We start from the raw sequence: 18,226 nt of genomic DNA on the forward strand, positions 1-18,226 counted from the left end.
TTATATGTATGGACTTTTATTTTATCATATTAGTGATAATTCTAGTCGTCTCCTGTAGTGAGTTTGGTAATATATCCAATATCTACAACTATTAATAAACATTTTCTGCTTTATATATGTGTCATTTCATTAATGTAACTTCTTGTATAGCCATCGTATACTGTGTTTCTCAATAATCATCACGGAGATTCCAGAATATTTAGTTACGATCATTTTGTGGATTAATTGCTATTTATTTTAAGCAGAAAATCTAGTCGGCCTCAAGTTACTGCTCACAAGGCAGAGCTACACTGACAATTACCAGAAAAAAGTACAATTTCAATGGAAAATAGGAATGCTTTTAGTACTTGCTTTCCTATAATCGCAGAGAACATATACCTTGAGAAGTTTTCCGCTATTCCTATCAGAGAGGTTTTGCAAATAGATTAGACATGTTCTGAGATGTTAAGTAAAAAGTTTACTTAGTTTGAACTGCTGTGGTCCTTGGGGTGCAGGGGCACCCATAGTTCTGTTAGGGAAGGAGTTCCGGGATTATGATTTAACATAATAGAAGGAACAACAATATATTTCCAAGTCAGGACACTTTGGGACTTGGAATGCAGCTTGCAGGTGGCATTGTTCCCATGTACCTACTATCTTTGTCCTTCAAGATGGTAAAGGCTTGAAGGTGCTGTTTAAGGAGCCTTAGTAAATACCTGCACTAATCTTGTAGACATTACACACTGATGCTACTGTCTAAGGAGTGAAATGTAGTGCCAATCAAACAGGCTGCTTGTGTCAAAGTGTTGTTGGAGTTGCACTCCAAGACAAATGGGGAATTTTCCATCTCACAACTGACTTGTGCCTTGTAGTCGAACAGGCTTTGGGGAAACAAGCTGCTCCTCAAATTAAATTACACATCTGTACAATAATAATGTATCGTTTTTATCGGTATTGACATAATTTTTATCATAGTACTGATAATTCTAGCAGGGGGGGTAACTTCCCAGGATTCCAAGCCTCTGACTTTTTAACCACAATATTTACATGGCTAGACTAGCGTTTCTGGTCAATGGTAATCTTCAGGATGTTGATGGCGTGGACTCATTGATCATAATGTCAGTGAATGTCAAGGGGCGTAGGTTGGATTCTCTCGTTAGAGATGATCATTGTCCGGAAGTTACATGGCACAAATATTACTTGCACTCATCAGACCAAACTTTGACATTATCCGAGACTTCCTGAACTTGGATATGGACTGCTTCAGCATTTGCAAAGAAGCATTTAAACTATGTGGTAATCTTCTTTGTTTAATAATCCATTCCTGGGACTAATACATGCTCCAATGTCTTACTAAATTTTTTGAAACAGAAAGCAAATTAAACTATGTTCTAGTGAAATTAGCAGTTTGATCTAACTTGTTTATTTTCACAAAAAGCAATGCACAATTATAGTCAGATGTACACTTATCAGCTCATATTTGAGACCTCCAAGGATGGAATGTGACAACTATTTAATTTGCAAGCACAGCTCCCTTGACACAAGGCCTCACCCTGCTGCCAATGATTTTGGATCTCTGTGCTCAATTGCAGATCAGGAGAGTGTAGGGTCAGCCTTAGAAGGATATTTACACTGTGTATGAGAACTTAGATACGACAACCAGGTAAGGTAAATAAATTAAAACCAATAGACAGTTGCAAGTGTGGAGGGTAGCCCTTTATTAAATCACTGCGCAATATTCATCATCAACTCAACTTTGAACCCCCACCCCCCAAAAGAAATACTGAGTCTGAGCAGGCAGACAAACCCTCCCCTTTCCACTGACCACCCCACCCTCTGAAAGACAGGCAAATTTGGCAAGAGAACACTGAACACCACCTCCTCACTTCAAATGGTGTGTCAGGGTCTCTCGCTCAAATCCATGAGCAGTTCTGCCCCCAGTCTCTGGCTTGATTTCCACTGGCGAGTATCTTCAAGAGATTAAATCATCACAGCTTGGGAAGCAATGACTGGAAATGTCAGGGTAAAAGTAAGGAGGTTTGAAATCACGGCACTGTTTCATTATTTAAAGTCCTGATACAAAGATCCTGTGGGGAAGTTGGTCCAGCCTAATTTTTCCTTTTGAACACCGCAAGAGAATTCATCAGTTTGTACGATGAACGTCTTTAAGGTCACACCTCCAGCCCAACTAAAGAGGAGCAGTCCGATTGGGTCAGCAGCAAGCATTTGAAGGGGAGGGAGTATAAAAGGTTCCAATCAGATGTTCCGTCATACCTGGGTGGCCATCATCTACAGACATACCATACGTACAATACAATGTAGTGCAAAACATGAAAGACAACTTATTTGTTCACAGTTACACAGGGATTTGATGTCAAGTTTTTTTTTGCATTTTTTTTTCCTCTTGGAATATATAAACATTCCACTGAAGGGATCATGTGACCCTTAACTGGATTGTACCTTGTTATAAACTTATGACATGCTTACAAAGCAAAGCAGGCATTAACTGCTCAGAATAATACTGACTATTTTTCTTTAATTCCCCACCCACTCCCCACATTAATTCTGGTCATGATGCGTTCCGTCATAGTCCATTATGCTGAGCTGCCTGACACTTTCTGGACTGGACACCTGCAGTTTCATGGGTCCGAGTGAGTCTCCCAGCTCCACACTGTACTCTGTTTTGAGGGAGTCAAACAGGCTGTCCATCTTGGGCCGCTCGTTGTCACACTGGCTCTCGCTCTTATTCCTGAACAGCTCGCGGGCACGCATCCCAAGGAGACTTTTGGAGCTGGGGTAGGACCCGACCGTGACTGGGGCGGTGGGCTGCTCCAGGAGGTTCGGACACAGGGCTCCTTGACCTCGCCCCCCTTGCTCGGCCACCATCAGGGCAGGCTGTAGCTTTCTTTCGGGAGACCGGTCAGTCGTGGTGCTGGGGTCCACAGGGGGCTTCGCTTGGTGGCTAGTGCTCTCTGCATCTGGGCTCTCATCAAAAGAGTCAGAAATGGCACCAATGTTTTCACACCTATTTCGTAAAAAAAATACAGAAAAGGGGATTAGGACAGTAAAAAATCTTTTAGTTAGTGCTCTGCAAGTTTGATATGGACTTTGTTACAACTCAGATTTTGTGGCATAAATTTTGCATGGTCAGAAGTCACCCAACACCAACGGGTTTATTTGAAATCACAAGCTTTCAGAGCACTGCTCTGAAATGACTTCACCTGTGGAAGGAGCAGCGCTCTGAAAACTGGTGATTTCAAATAAACCTGTCGGACGATAACTTGGTGTCACGCGACTTCTGACTTTGTCCACACCAGTCCAACACTGCAGAGACACACTTCAGGTCTATACCTGGGTTTGTGATTTGTGAGACTATCTTCTCAACTCACTTTATACAGTTCTATCAGGAGAACTGTCTATTCTCTTTCCCTTTATATCAAATTTTCATTTAAAATGCATACTTTATTTACATAGCACTTACAACATGGATAAATGTGGCATTGCAGAGTCTTACTGGACTCAAAATGTTTACTGTTTGTCTCCACACAGATGGTGTCAGTCTTGCTGTGTTTTTCCAGCAGTTTGTGTATCTTATTTAACAAAGATGTTAAGGCTGAGATTGCATCGGGGGCCATATTTGTATGAGGAGTAATAGGAATACTTACCATCCCATGAGATAGTCTTTGCAGCTTATTTATAACTTAGACTTTGGACTTACTAATTTGCACATCAAATACATGTTTACTTTAACACTCAGAGTCCAAATAAAATACAAGCTACAACATTGGAATCTTGTGGGAATTTCTTCATTTGGGGATCATGCTACAAATTTTAGCCATAACATCTTGGCTACTATTTATCCTTCAAAGGTATTCAAAGGATTTACAAGGATGTTACCAGGGTTGGAGGGTTTGAGCTATAGGGAGAAGCTGAATAGACAGGGGGTATTTTCCCTGGAGTGTCAGAGGCTGAGGGGTGACCTTCATCGAGTATCATAGAATTCCTACAGTGTGGAAATAGGCCCTTCGGCCCAACAAGTGCACACCGAACCTTGGAGCATCCCAGCCAGGCCCATGCCCCATAACCCACCTAATCTACACCCCCCTGAACACTACGGGCAATTTAGCATGGCCAAACCACCCAACCTGCACATCTTTGGACTGTGCAAACTCCACACAGGCAGTCGCCTGAGGCTGGAATCGAACCCGGGTCCCTGGCATGGTGAGGCAGCAGTGCTAACCACTGAGCCACCGTGCCGACGTTATACAAGTTCATAAAATCATGAGGGTCATGGATAGGGTAAATAGACAAGGTGTTTTCCCCAGGGTGGGGGAGTTCAAATCTAGAGGGCATAGGTTTAAGGTGAGAGGGCAAAGATTTAAAAGGGACAGAAGGGGCAACTTTTTCATGCAGAGGGTGGTGTATGTATGGTACAACTGCGAGAGGAAGTGGAGGAGGCTGGTACAGTTACAGCATTTGAGGGGCATCTGGATGGGGACATGAATAGGAAGGGTTTAGAGGGATATGAGGCAAATGCTGGAAAATGGGACTAGATTTATTTAGGGTATCTGGTAGGCAGGGACAGGTTGGACTGTGCTGTATATCTCTATGACTCTAAGTAGAATCCTTACAGCTGTCCATCTGAACCATATTAGGACTCCAGGATGTGGTGTAAAAGAACAATATATCAACTCGTTGTATCACCTAAGTGTCACCCCAATTTAATTTAAAGGACAAAAATATCTCACCTGTCCTCTATTGGCCGAGGTGTTCTTTCTGCTCCCACTGGCTTCTCTGGAGGTCCTGCCTGTTCCAACTTGCTGTAAAGTTCCAGGATTTCACATTGTAGAGTTTGCGTTATCCGTTTCTGGGCTTCATAGCGGCTATCTGCTGCCTGCAGCTCTCCGCTGGAAAATAAACAGACTCATGGACATCCAGCTACAGCTGAATGCCACCCAGTTCCCAAAAACTACAGTCTAACCACATGGATATTTCAGTTCTTCCACAACAGTAATGCTGAGGAAACAGTCAATCTGTTCTTTAAACGGAAAGCATCTCAGAATCCCTGCAGTGTGGAAGCAGACCATTCAGCTCATCAAATCCATATTGATCTTCTGAACAGCATCCCACCCATACCCACTCCCTGAAACCCTGCGTTTCCCATGGCTAATCCAATTAGCCTACACATTCCTGAACACTAAGAGCAATTTAGCATGGCCAATCCACCTAAACTGTACACCTGTGGACTGTGGGAGGAAACCAGAGCACCTGGGGGAAACCCACGCAGACATGGCAAGAATGTGCAAACTCCACACAGACAGTCGCCCGGAGGTGATATCGAGCCTGGGTCCCTGGCGCTGTGAGGCAGAAGCGCTAACCATTGAGCTTCCACGCTGCCCAAAAGAGATGGCCAAAAGGTTACGTGTACCAAGCCCCTCACCCACCCCATGCCATACTCTCGCCCACCATACCTGGCCATGTTTTTAACATTTTCCAAATATTTCTTTTGCTCAAGAAAAAGGTGCTCTTTCTTTGTCAGCTGGTTTTCAAGCTCTGTTATGCGGCGCTGCGATGCCTCCAATCTCTGGTTTTGCTGCTGAATGCGGTGCTTCATCTTCTCCCTCTCTCGGACTAAAGAAATCCGCAGCATTTCCGCTTCTGCTGCCTGAACAAATTGATGAGGGCAGATGATGCACTTAAATACAGGGACCTTCTATACCCAACAGCAGAACTTCCCCATGTTATGTTCATGCTGACTGACGATTGAGACGGAGCGAGATACAAATTGGCGCATGAGTTTTTTTTTTGTGTGCCCACTTGAACAGACTGCTCAACATCTCAGCTTAGGGACTACCTCACAGAAAAAAAAAACATTTACCATATTTATAATGGAATTACCCTATGAAAACTTATCATGCTGTAATTATTCCCTCCCACAAGTGGAAGCAGGGCAGCACAGTTGAGAACATGTAGTCACAGAATGACTATACAGTAAGGGTTTGATCCGCTAAATACGTATTCAGGAACACAGAAAATGATGTTGACAGAGGTAGACAAAGGGAGGAGGGCTCAAGTGCTGCATAGCACTGGTAATGTGTCCAATTAAGTGGCATAACTATGTTGCTAATACAAGACAACGATTATAAATAAAAACTGAATTAAATCTACTGTGTCTTAGTCTGAAGTCACACAACACCAGGTTATAGTCCAAAAAGTTTATTTCAAACTTATTACTTGACTTCACCAGACGAAGGAGCAGTGCTTCAAAAGCTTGTGATTTCAAATAAACCTGTTGGGCTAAAACCTGGCGTCGTGAGATTTCTGACCTTGTCCACCCCAGTCCAACACCAGTACCTCCATATTGTGCCTTAGTCCAATTAATAATTTGCATTTATATAGCTTCTTAAATGTGGTAAAAGTCGTCCCAAGGCACTTTGTAGGAACACAAGACAAAGTTCAACACCTCTGCGTATGCTCAGGCAGGTCAAAGAGGTATGGTTTAAGGAGTCACTGTGGAGGAGCAGAAAGGGTGTACCTAGACAACTGAAGGGATTTCCACCAACGAGTGGAGGGGGAGATCAGGATGTACAAGAGACCAAAATCAGAGCAGTGCAGAGATCAGAGTTGATAGGCTAGAAATGGTGAAAAAAATAGGGTGGAACAAGATATGGAGGGATTTGAACACTGAGATGAAGATTTTTCACAGTTTAATTTGCTTCACTTAGTCCAGAAACCCATTTTCAACTTTACAGGGGATTGAATTGTAAAATCATAGGGTAAGTACTATTCTTACAGATTTGATTAGTATTCCTAATGATTTTTCAGTTTCAAATCAAATTCCTGAACATGAATGATCAGTGGCTTAAACCCACAAACTTTCAATGCTTTGCGATTATCCTTACCTTGGCAGAACCCATCTGAGTGTGCAGTAACTTCTCCATATGTAGCTCATTCACTTCGCTTAGGAGCAGTAGCTGCTTGTTTAACCATTCCATTTGCTGCTGTACAGACTGCGTGCTGGTGAACTAGGAATAATTCAATAAGACAATCAGCCTTTGATTTAGGGCCCTAAAGAATGACAACTGACACTGCAGAGTAATCTTTTAAACTTCCCCTGGGATCCCTGCTAGCAAAAAACTGTGCGATACGCATCACAGAGCACTGAACCAACAGTATAGAGCAAGATTTGCTTTGTACCCAGCCCCATACTGTAACTGTCTTAGGAATGTTTGATTGGGGGCAGTGTAAAGGAAATTTTACTTTCAGTTTTAGAAGAATAAAGGTAGTTTTAATTTCAGTTTAAAAGAGTAGAGAGAGCTGTACTTCGTATCCAACCCTGTGCTGGATGTACGGCCATTAAGAAACTAAGCAGACCCCCACAATTTTGACTGTTATTAGCATGGGTTACCTGCATGGAATGAAAAAGTGCTGGGTGTGTAACAGTTTGCATACGTTTAATGTGCAAAGTGAGATGAGAGCGGAATCTTCAACTATAAACCACACTCTGAAGAAGTGGTCCCAACTGCACGTGAATTTAAGATAATAAAATGTGAGGCTGGATGAACACAGCAGGCCCAGCAGCATCTCAGCAGCTTTTGTGCTCCTGAGATGCTGCTGGGCCTGTGTTCATCCAGCCTCACATTTTATTATCTTGGTTTCTCCAGCATCTGCAGTTCCCATTATCACTGCACGTGAATTCAGGCCAGTTCACAGAGCTTTAAGCAGATGGTCACTTCCCTCACCTTCTCGGTCATCTGGTTCAGCAGATATGCAGTATTACAGGCTTTGTTATTGGCCTTCTGTAGCTCCAGCTTCAATTCCCCAATCATCTTCTGACAATCCTGCAGTTTATTCTAGAAGGAAAAAAGGTACAACACTCAAGAGTTTGGTGGAAATTAGACAAACAAAGAAAGAACACAAAGGCCATTAAGCCCATCATTCCTGGCCCTGGCACAAACTTAGTTAAAGCATGTCCTCAAAAAACAAGAGACCCCGGGTTCAGCGGTGATCTATTTAATTTAGGAATCTCAGACTAATCTGTGAATTAAGCAATGTAAGTGGGAGCAGAATCTGTCACAAAGCACTATTACAAAAGATTGAGAGACAGTATCGGATAATTACATAAACAGACAAAATTTGCACGTAGTAGTCAAGAGACGGAAATGGGACCAGCTGAGTAGTTTTTATGAGAGCTGGTGCGGACATGATGGGCTGAATGGGATTCTTCCGCATTGTAACGTTGTAGAATTTGATGTATATTGCACCCAACCATGAACTCTGTCACATCTATTATGGTCTCCAATGTGTAAATGTTATCAGAATTTACACCTCTATGATATGGATACCCTCCAGAGGCATCTGGACAAAAACAAACAAACATTCTCTCTCTCTTGAGCACGCACTTTCACAGCAGGAATTGCAGCAGCTCAACGCTATCTTCAAGGCCAAATAGGAATGAGCATTTGTAATATAAAACTGTGAAGTAAAATCTCATAGGAGTATATGAACTCTGTAAATACAGAGTCACTGGAATTTCATTGGTTTGTAAACTTTCAGACTGATTAGGTGGAAGGTATGCAAAACGTAAGAGTATTTTACAGCATGGAAAGAGGCCCTTCGGTCCATCTTGTCCGTGCTGGTCATCAAAGTTAATCTGTTCTAATCCCATTTTCCTGCGGCCTTGCACGCTATGGCGATGAACCACTGGTCAGAGCTTCAGCTCCAGTTCTTACCAAATGTAACAGAAAATAAAGGTGCCTCAAACGTCCAATTAATGCACCCCCGCCTCCCGCCAGGATGGCTTCTTTAAATTCGCCCAATGGGAAATCGGCTTCTGCCAATGAGCTATACTGTACCTGCAGCTCCTGACAGCTGGCACGATAGTCACCTCGCTCCTTCTGCAACTCAGCGATCTGGCTGTTGAGATGCTTGACAATAGATTCCTTCTCTTCTCGCAGCAGCCGATACTGGTTCTGCTCAATGAACAAACTGTGCTTGAGAGATCCAATATCCAATTCCTGGAGTTTCAGCTGGTCCTTCTGCACAGAATTGACCACAAGAGGGGCAGAGGCTTAGGTTGTTCACAGCAGTGAAACATAAACTTCATGTTGTCCTCAATCAGTAAGGGAAGCTATAACCTCTTACCTTCTGTCCACATACCTCATAAAATATAGCTCTAAAAAGCGTCAGAACTTGCTGCTATTCATTTCCTCCAGCAATGAGGTGCCAAAAGCTCATATTTCATAGTTCATAGAGTGCTTACAGCATGGAAGCAGGCCACTTAGCCCATCAAGTCCACACTGACCCTCAAAAGAGCATCCCCTCTGAAAGCCACCCCGCTACCCTAGCGCTATAACCCTGCATTTCTCATGGCTAATACACCCAGCCCGAATATCCCAGGATACAATGGGCAATTTACCACAGCCAATCCACGTAATCTGCACATCTTTGGAATGTGGGGGAAAACCGGGGCAGCTGGAGGAAACCCACGAAGACACGGCGGGGGAAAATGTGCAAGCTCCACACAGACAATTGCCCAAGTGTGGAATTGAACCCAGGTCTCTAGTGCTATGGGGCAGCAGTGCTAACCACTGAGCCACCACACCGCCCCCAGTGGAAAACTGGAACTCTGATGTAGTCAGGCTGCTAAGACAAGGGAGGGGCAAAAAAAAATCACATGTAGCCAATGTGCACACCGCAAGATCCCACATACAAATCGAAGAAATAACTAGATGAGCTATCTTTGTCACAAAGACCAGGTCATCAGGAGGGCACTTTCTTCTTTCAATAACCCTGAGGGATTTCTTGTTTCCCCTTCAACACTCATTGATTTAACATTTAGAAACAGAGTTTTGAGAAGATTTGTAGCTCAGGTTGAGGTTCTGGATGCGAGTTTGCTCGCTGAGCTGGAAGGTTAGTTTTCAGACGTTTTGTCACCATTCTGGGTAACATCATCAGTGAGCCTCCGACGAAGCGCTGGTGTTATGTCCCGCTTTCTATTTATCTGGTTAGGTTTCCTTGGATTGGTGATGTCATTTCTTGTTCTTTTTCTCAGAGGATGGTAGATTGATTTGGAGCCAATGTGTTTGTTGATGGAGTTCCGGTTGGAATGCCATGCTTCTAGGAGATACGCATGAGAATTCCTAGAAGCATGGCATTCCAACCGGAGCTCCATCAACAAACACATTGGCTCCAAATCAATCTACCATCCTCTGAGAAAAAGAACAAGAAATGACATCACCAATCCAAGGAAACCTAAACAGATAAATAGAAAGCGGGACGTAACACCAGCGCTTCATCGGAGGCTCACTGATGATGTTACCTAGAATAGTGACAAAACGTCTGAAAACTAACCTTCCAGCTCAGCGAGCAAACTCACATCCATTTAGAAACAGAGGAAACCCTCCCAATCACACATACTAACTGGGAGTAGACCATTCAGCCCCTCAAGCCTGTTGCACCATCCTATAAGATGATGGCTGATCTCACTGCACTGTATTCTCTCTCAATCCGATAACCCTTCACCTGCTTGCTTAACAAGAATCTATCCAGCTCTGCTAAAAAAAAAATCTACAACTCTGCTCCTATCACATTTCAGGAAGTTTTCCAAGGACTCGTAACCCTCTGAGAAAAAGAAGCTCTCCTGCATCTCTGTCTTAAATGTCCCAGAGTTCGAGATTCTCCCACAAGAGGAAACATCCATTTCGCAGGTGTCCTGTCACCACCCCTTAGGGTTACGCATGTTTCAATCAAGTTGCCTCTTCCTTTTCTAAACTCGAGTGGATGCAAGCCTAGGTGTCCAGCCTTTCCTCACAAAACAACATACGCTTATTCAATCCCACAGAAAGATGAATAAAAAGAGGGCAAAGGAAAAACAGAGGAGAGTCGTGAGGGTTTCTTTTTAACAGATACCTTATAAACATTGCCACAAATGAAGCTGTTGGAACCTACAGTGAGCCTTTCCATGGATGTCCAACAAGGTAATGCATTATAATTCTATTCTTAAAGCCTCACCATAGCTAAATTTTGTTCCTCCAGTGCAGTTGCTTTGAGAATTTTGCGCAGCAGACGCCTATTCCGAACAGCATGTTGCTCTCTCTTGTAGCGTTCGTATAGTAGCTGATTGTGCAATAAAATTAGTTGATTCCTAAGCCTTTGTAGCTCATCCATGGGGACAGAACCTGAGATCAATTGAACAGTGTTAGAAATTGCTTTTAAAAAACCCCATCTTGTTTTGCTGCATTATGAAAATAACAATTTGCCCTGACCTCTCAAAACTGCCAGAAGACCCAGCCATTCCCTGTGCATCAGCTACAAGCAACCTGCATTTAAATAGCATTCCATTGCACTTCACAATTTATGAGATGCAATCTGACACAGGGCAGTTTCACAGGAGGAGAAAGGAGGGGAAAGAGAAATTCACCACAGGCACATTCACAAATGTTGAGGCAGTGCCGAGTCAGTGTGAGACACCAAAATGGGGAAATATGTTTTGCGCTAAAGCTCTTGATTTATGAGGAGTGTGACCACATCCTGGAACCATGGAGCTCACTGTGGACCACCTTGGTGCCCAGCAGCTCCCATATGCTGGAGCTGCAACACATCACTCAACCTGCCATCTGCATCATACTTTAAGTTATTCGTCACTCTAGTACCCACGCACTGTAGACTTGTAATTATTTTTTGTGCACAGAATCAATCTTCTGCCTAACAAGCGATTTGCAAGAGAAATTAAGACTAGAGACCTCAACACAAACTGAAGATCCTTACTTTTGCTTAAAAAACTGTGAATACTCAACAATCCTACTCTCTGATCAGTTTGTGTTTTGGTAAAAATAAGCAAACGCCTTTCCTTTTCCTCCGAACCTGTTCGGATACTCAATTCCAGTACGCGATTACAAGTTGCACTCATGCTAAGTCATACTGTTAGCTAACTACATATGTACCCAACACAAAGGATCTCTCTGGCTCAGTTATTAAGGATTCAGTGTTCTCAAATAGGTTACTCTACTCAAATAGGTTACTCTACTAACAGAACTCGTGAAACGAAACCTGCTCAACACCTACAACTAGAAAGTCTAAATTCCAAGTTTCATTTTTGTGCCAAGTAGAAGCTAAACTAGGTTTACAAAAATTAAATATTTATACACATTCTTGCCCAAAATATGCACACACTCAGTTGGAGGTTGAACTGAATTTGTAAGCTGACTTTATATGGATTTCTAATCAAACATTCCTGGTCTAGAAACTGCACAAACAAACCTTTTCTATGGAAGAGGAAAGGGAGTTTAAATGCTTTATATACGTGTTTGGGGGACATACATATAAAATACTGGACACGCAAGTGATTTAAAAATAAACAATTTTACCACTTCAGTTTGACATAGAAGCTACTAATCTTTGTAATTTTAAGGAAAATTTGACAATTTTAAATGAATATTAGTTCAGTAATCTAACTGCTGTGAACAGAGATATCTACTCATTTAGCAATGCCTTATTTGCAATCATGGAATCCCTACAGGACATTTGGCCCATCGAGCCAACACCGACCCTCCGAAGAGCATTCTACCCAATCCCAGCCCCCACCATATCCCGGTTCCCCTGCATTTCCCATGGCTAATCCATCTAAGCTACACATCCCTGGACGCTAGACAATTTAACATGGCCATACCACCTAATCTGCACATCTTTGGACTGTGGGAGGAAACTGGAGCAACTGGATGAAACCCACACAGTCTCAGGGAAAATGTGCAAATTCCACATAGACAGTTGCCAGAGGCTGGAACTGAACCTGGCTCTGTGAGGCAGCAGTACTAACCACTGAGCGACCGTGCCACCCCATTCCTCTCTGATATTTTAGACTCTCCCAGTGACTGCCCAGCAATCCTCTAAAGTTCCACCCTAGTAACAGCACCCAGAAAACTGCTGCTCAGAGTCCAGTGCATCAATTAAGCAATTTATGGGAAGTGCACACTACATAGGTGCAGGAAATATGCTCAAAATTGGCCAATACTGCCTCACAGTTGTTTTAAAGCATTTAGAAGCATAGGGCAGTGAGAGGGGAAAAATCTAGCACTTAAACATCGCATCTATATCACATTGCAATGAGTCTGCTTTTTAGACCGGTCATGTTGAAACCTTTGCTCATAGCAGTGGCTGCATCCTTCGTAGCAGTTTCACTCATCAGTTAACCTTTGCAACCCAGAGAGCAGTCACGATAACATGTGCAACATACCTCCAAAGTGAGTCCAATCTGCAGATTTGCTGGGCAAAGGCAATCTAAAATTAGTGCATGAAAACAAACAGAGTGAGTAACTGATTCAAGGTCAAGAACAGGTAACCATATGATCAACCAGAACTACCTTCCACTTTTGAAAACTTGCTAGATAGACAACAATTAGCAAAATTCAATTGGTTAAGGACCCAAAAGTGGGAAGAGAGTAAATGTGAGATGTGACATTGCTACCTGTCAACAATGTAAGGTTATAGTGTTGGTGAATAACAGTGTAGGGAATCTCACCAGTCTCCTTTCCCCTTCCTTAAACCAGTCATAAGTTTCCTCCTGCAGCTTGTGCTGGTAAATGAGCAGACGGATACCAGTGTGAAAATCGGATTCGGTTTGATGTGCAATGCCCGGATAAGTCTGTTGGCACTCTACATGAAGGCTCACATGTGAAGAATGGTCAGCTGAGAAAAACAGTAAGAGGGAGTACATTCTGCCGGCGATCTGTGGGTGGGAATTAGTAATAAAAGAAAGAGAAAGGCTGCAAAAAATACGTTGAGTCAACAACGGAAATGCTAGCTAGAGTCAGACTCCGTCTCATTTTGGACTGGAGATGGTTATGGGTGAAACTCATCTCCGGTGCTGGGACATATATCCAAGGTGTGCACAAGGGTACAGTACCAATGGAGTTCTGATGTTTAAAAAAAGGATAAAAATAATTCACCAACATTTTTAACCACTACAATAACAAAAAAATTCTTTAATTGATACAGCACATTCAATTGTATAATGTCAATTCAAGTTGGTTCTGTCTTTTAAAGAGATCAGAGAAGCAATGACAAAGGGTCATTTTGTCAATGTTATCTACAGATCCCAGGGTTGAGTGAGGCTTTGGATTTCAGATAGGCTCCGTGCTGCCCTGAACAGATGACAGTGCTGGACAACAGTATGTGCCCAAAGTGGCAGGTATTTCCTCAGGCCAGGTAGAGAAAGCCAAGAAGCGAAGTAAAACATTTTCTCCTTGAGGATTAAGCATTAATAAACCTGCCCCAACTTCAGAAGAGGCACTTGCTACAAATGAGTGGCATGCTCATTGGCCTAAAGGACCATCTATTATTCATATTCAGTCATGGAAAACTAATACTGCAAACACCGATCTGGGCAAGAGAAGAGCTTAACAGTAAGGCTGAGAGACGTGGAATTTGTTAAATATTAGTGTACATAAAAACTTACTAAATTAGGAAACATCATTTGAGTTAATATAACAGCAATCTTTAGTAACAAAGCCTGGTTTGGGCACTTGGGTGATCGGGGAATCCCATTATTTGGATACTGACTTTGACATGCCAAGTTTGAAAGCTACTTCTGTCCCAATATTAAAACAGAAAGGTCATTCCAGTGTGGGAGGGGTACTGTAACAGTGCTTAGAAAGAAGAGGAAAAATAATCAGCTGCCTGCTTCCACTACTAAACACCCTTCAGTGACAATGTGTAGATGTGATACGTCCCCAGCCAGTCAAATAGGCTTGCGTAGATTCCTCAGTGCGGTCAACGCATGCAAGTTTCATCACACAATCTGCAATCATCTCATCCAGTCAACAGATTCTATTCACCCTTCCCATCTCAACGCTTGTAACAACCACAAAACAAAAATATGAAGAGAACAGTTTATAGTGTCTCGTACCATGCTGAAGATTCTACACAAGGACAGAAAGACTCAAGATTCACCCAACACATTGTGGCTTCCCATTAAATCAAATAAATTATCCACAGCAATCACAGAGTTAGAAACACATAGTGGATTCAGTTAATTATTGGAATTTAAGTAAAGGTTATTATTTAACATGACAGCAAATTCCACACTTACCTGACTGTTTTTCTTTGACTTTGGGGCTCATGCTGCACAGGACAAACTCTAAAACAAACATGGGGGACGCACTTCCATCAGTTAGTTTTCCCATCCGAATTGTTCAGTAACAGAAAATATCTTTTGGTGGCAAGTTGTACCAGCTGCCCAACAGCAAAAAAAAAGTGCCTGACACGTGAAAAGGTGGGCATAGGTGCAGCCAGCCCAACGCTATCTCATCAACACCAGTTGACAAGGACATCGGGTGTGGACTGACAGTATTCTGTACATTTTGCTAAAAAGCAAATGCTGAAGGGCAGTGAAAATAAACATCCTGCTTTACAATTTCCAAAAAAAGTGCGCTTAATACCCTTGAATGACGTTGATTGGAATTTGATCAGGAGAGAAAGAAAATGCTCTGAGGACAATTGGCTTTATTTGCAATGCAGTATTTGTACACTGCTACTTTGAAAAAAAAAAGTTTTGAAACTTCATGAAGACCTGCATTTTTAAAAGTTTTAAATTCTCATTTCCTTGGAACAAGATACAGCTGCTGGTTGAGGGATAAATAAAAGCCAGAGAACGAGAGAGAACTCCACAGCTCTTCATCAAAAGAGTACTGTGAGATTTTGCCTCCGACCAAGGATCTAGATTTAATGACTCATTGGGAAAGTTTGCACACACGACAGTATGGCACTCATTCAGTAACAACAACACTGTTCCCTCCCATCTTACCTGCTAAGTTCCTTCACGTGTGCATCTCCCCCATGCTGAATTAGCTTATCCAGCACATCGAGGGGAGAGATTGGTGCAGGTGACTGTGACATTGGATCCTCCAAGTGCTCAGCTGCTACCTTTTGCAGCTCAGAGGTCTTCTGTTTGATGAAGAGATTGGCGGTCTTGGGCAAGGCCAAATCGAAGAGGTGTTCGTATGGGAGGGGATGACCACTACCAAGTGGCGGATGCCTCAGTGCCTGGACTTTTAACAAAGGTCCGGGTGTAAAAGTGTCCAATGATGTTGATCCTGTTTTGAGCATCTCCTGTTTGACTGGGCTTCCAGAGCAATTCTCACTTGGCTTCTCAATGGGCATGAATCCCTGTTTGATAGGGCATTGTTCTCGTCTGTGATGGTCTGATGCTTTGCAGGTTGAAGATGGGGCTTGCTGGGGTTCAGGGCACAGCCCCTGCTCAGTGGCTGAAGAGTAAGATTCCTGCTCACGTTTCATTTGAGGGCCAGTGAGTGTTTCAGTCCTGTGTTGAAACGGCGAGTCAAACCCTCCTCGAGTAACCAGGGACTGGAGATCCATGGGTGTAATTTCAGAAAGTTCATCAGCAATAGCGGCTGCCAAAATAAAAATATGGGTCTCATTATCAGTAAAACTCCCAGCACAGGCCTAACCGTATCAATCCTCCTCAGTTATTTGTACAGAGAAATGATCTGTTCTGCTTTAGATCAAGTGAAGCAAACCAAATTGCATCAAAAATCATCCTTAACACCGAACAATCCTAACAGTTTAGAATATTATACAAAAGTTGACACTGTGCCACATAAAGGTGAAATTAGGAAAGGTAACCACAAGTCCAAGAGGGGAGCTTCTCATGAGCATCTTGGATATACACAGTTGGTAAGGTTTAGGGGGAGAATATCAGTAACTGAAGGTGTGGCTCCTCTTGGTGGGCTGAAGGGAAATGCTAATAATGAAATTGTGGCCAGGTATCAAATTCTCAATGTCACTGACCCTGCTCAGCCTCCCCATGGAGAGCGAGACGTCAAGTGAGAGGAAGCAACTTTATCTTACTGAACAGTACAAAGAGACCAGATGAAATGGAACACCTCTGAAATTTTAGCTTTGTTTTGTGAAGTCGGTGAATTAACCCTTATCTGCTCATCAGCAGAAACCAGGTTATTTTTTCTTTCCATCAAACGCATTACAACTTAGTTATTTTATTGATGTCCGTCAGAAGTTAACTCCTGTTACTGCCTTCACCCATTAGCTGGAACTAGAAACAGATTTGAATTGAGATTATAATAGCTTTGGAACAAGTTATTGGCCCATTTGTGCTGGGGATGGTTCTTTTTCCCCCCGTGAGTCTTCTGGAGAATTCAGACTCTCCTGCCGTTTCTTTTGTTCAAAAAACAAAATTCTCTTCGCTCTCCTGACTTGTGGAGGAGAATTCCATATTCTAAATTGCTTGCGTAAAGAACATGTTTTTGACTTCTAATCACAGTGCTCAAATGTCAGACCCCATCAGATATTGTATTTTTTAACAGCAATAATAAAAAGAACAAACCTGCATTTTTTCAAAGAAATTGTTCATAGTATGAGAGAGTCAGTGGCTAGGCCAGCATTTATTGCCCTATCCATAATTGCCCAGGCAGTAATTAAGACTCTCTCTTGTAAGCGTGCAGTCCAGTCACACATAGGCCAGACCAGGTTGGGACAGATTTCTTTCCCTAAAAGACATTAGTGAGGCCAGGCGGGTTTTTGTGAAAATCCAGTGGCAACATGGTTATTGTTAGGACAGCTCTTCTTTTTTCAGATTTTGCATTAAATTCAAATTTCATTACCTGCCATGGTGGGATTTGAACCATGTCGCCCTGGGCTACTTAACCAGTGACATTACTACAACTGCACCACCTCCCACTAACATTTTTCATGGCCTTGGGATATCCTCAAACACTGTCAGACATTAATCTACTGATCAAATGTGGTTACTTGTTGCTGGCAGGGAAATACAAGATTGCTCAAAGCAAAACAAAAGTGCCAAATCTGTTTTGGCTAATTGAGGATTTTTGGCCAAGACTCATGATGAACTCAAGTGGCTATTTTCCAGCCAGTGGGACGGGACTTTTGTATTTAACTGAGCAAGTAATTCTCACCCAAAAGATAGAAAGTGCTCGAGAAACTCAACCATCCATATAGAAACATATGAATTAGACCTTGAATCTGCTCTACTATTCAATATAATCATGATTGATCTGATTAAAACCTCAAATTTGTACCCCCATCCATCCTAAATAATCCTTCACACACTGTCCTAACAATAACTTTGTTTCTTACATACAATTGTCAACATCGAGTCCAATATATTTTTACCATATTTTGAAGTCATTATATTGCACTCAAAATGTTAACTCTGTTTTGCTCTCCACAGATCTGCCAGGTCTGCTGAGTTTCT

At 42.5% G+C, this 18,226-nt stretch overlaps 1 protein-coding gene across 3 annotated transcripts in view; it reads right to left on the reverse strand.

The window, feature by feature from the left end:
- Positions 1 to 1,633: 1,633 nt before the first annotated feature.
- tsc1b (TSC complex subunit 1b) overlaps positions 1,634 to 18,226 on the reverse strand; it is a 35,437-nt gene continuing 18,844 nt past the window's right edge. The window contains exons 13-22 of one of the 3 annotated variants that reach the window (XM_048559051.2): positions 15,782 to 16,388; positions 15,068 to 15,115; positions 13,214 to 13,257; positions 10,993 to 11,159; positions 8,835 to 9,017; positions 7,722 to 7,832; positions 6,882 to 7,004; positions 5,451 to 5,644; positions 4,728 to 4,886; positions 1,634 to 3,004 (exon numbers count right to left, since the gene is read on the reverse strand). In XM_048559051.2, coding sequence (XP_048415008.1) covers positions 2,539 to 3,004; positions 4,728 to 4,886; positions 5,451 to 5,644; positions 6,882 to 7,004; positions 7,722 to 7,832; positions 8,835 to 9,017; positions 10,993 to 11,159; positions 13,214 to 13,257; positions 15,068 to 15,115; positions 15,782 to 16,388 — 2,102 coding nt within the window. In that variant the 3' untranslated portion in view covers positions 1,634 to 2,538. The remainder of the gene's footprint in view (positions 3,005 to 4,727; positions 4,887 to 5,450; positions 5,645 to 6,881; positions 7,005 to 7,721; positions 7,833 to 8,834; positions 9,018 to 10,992; positions 11,160 to 13,213; positions 13,258 to 15,067; positions 15,116 to 15,781; positions 16,389 to 18,226) is intronic. The other 2 variants (XM_048559053.2, XM_048559052.2) reach the window with 2 other exon arrangements.

The sequence above is a fragment of the Stegostoma tigrinum genome, chromosome 29 (assembly GCF_030684315.1).
Source record: "Stegostoma tigrinum isolate sSteTig4 chromosome 29, sSteTig4.hap1, whole genome shotgun sequence".
NCBI classification, from domain to species: Eukaryota; Metazoa; Chordata; class Chondrichthyes; order Orectolobiformes; family Stegostomatidae; genus Stegostoma; species Stegostoma tigrinum.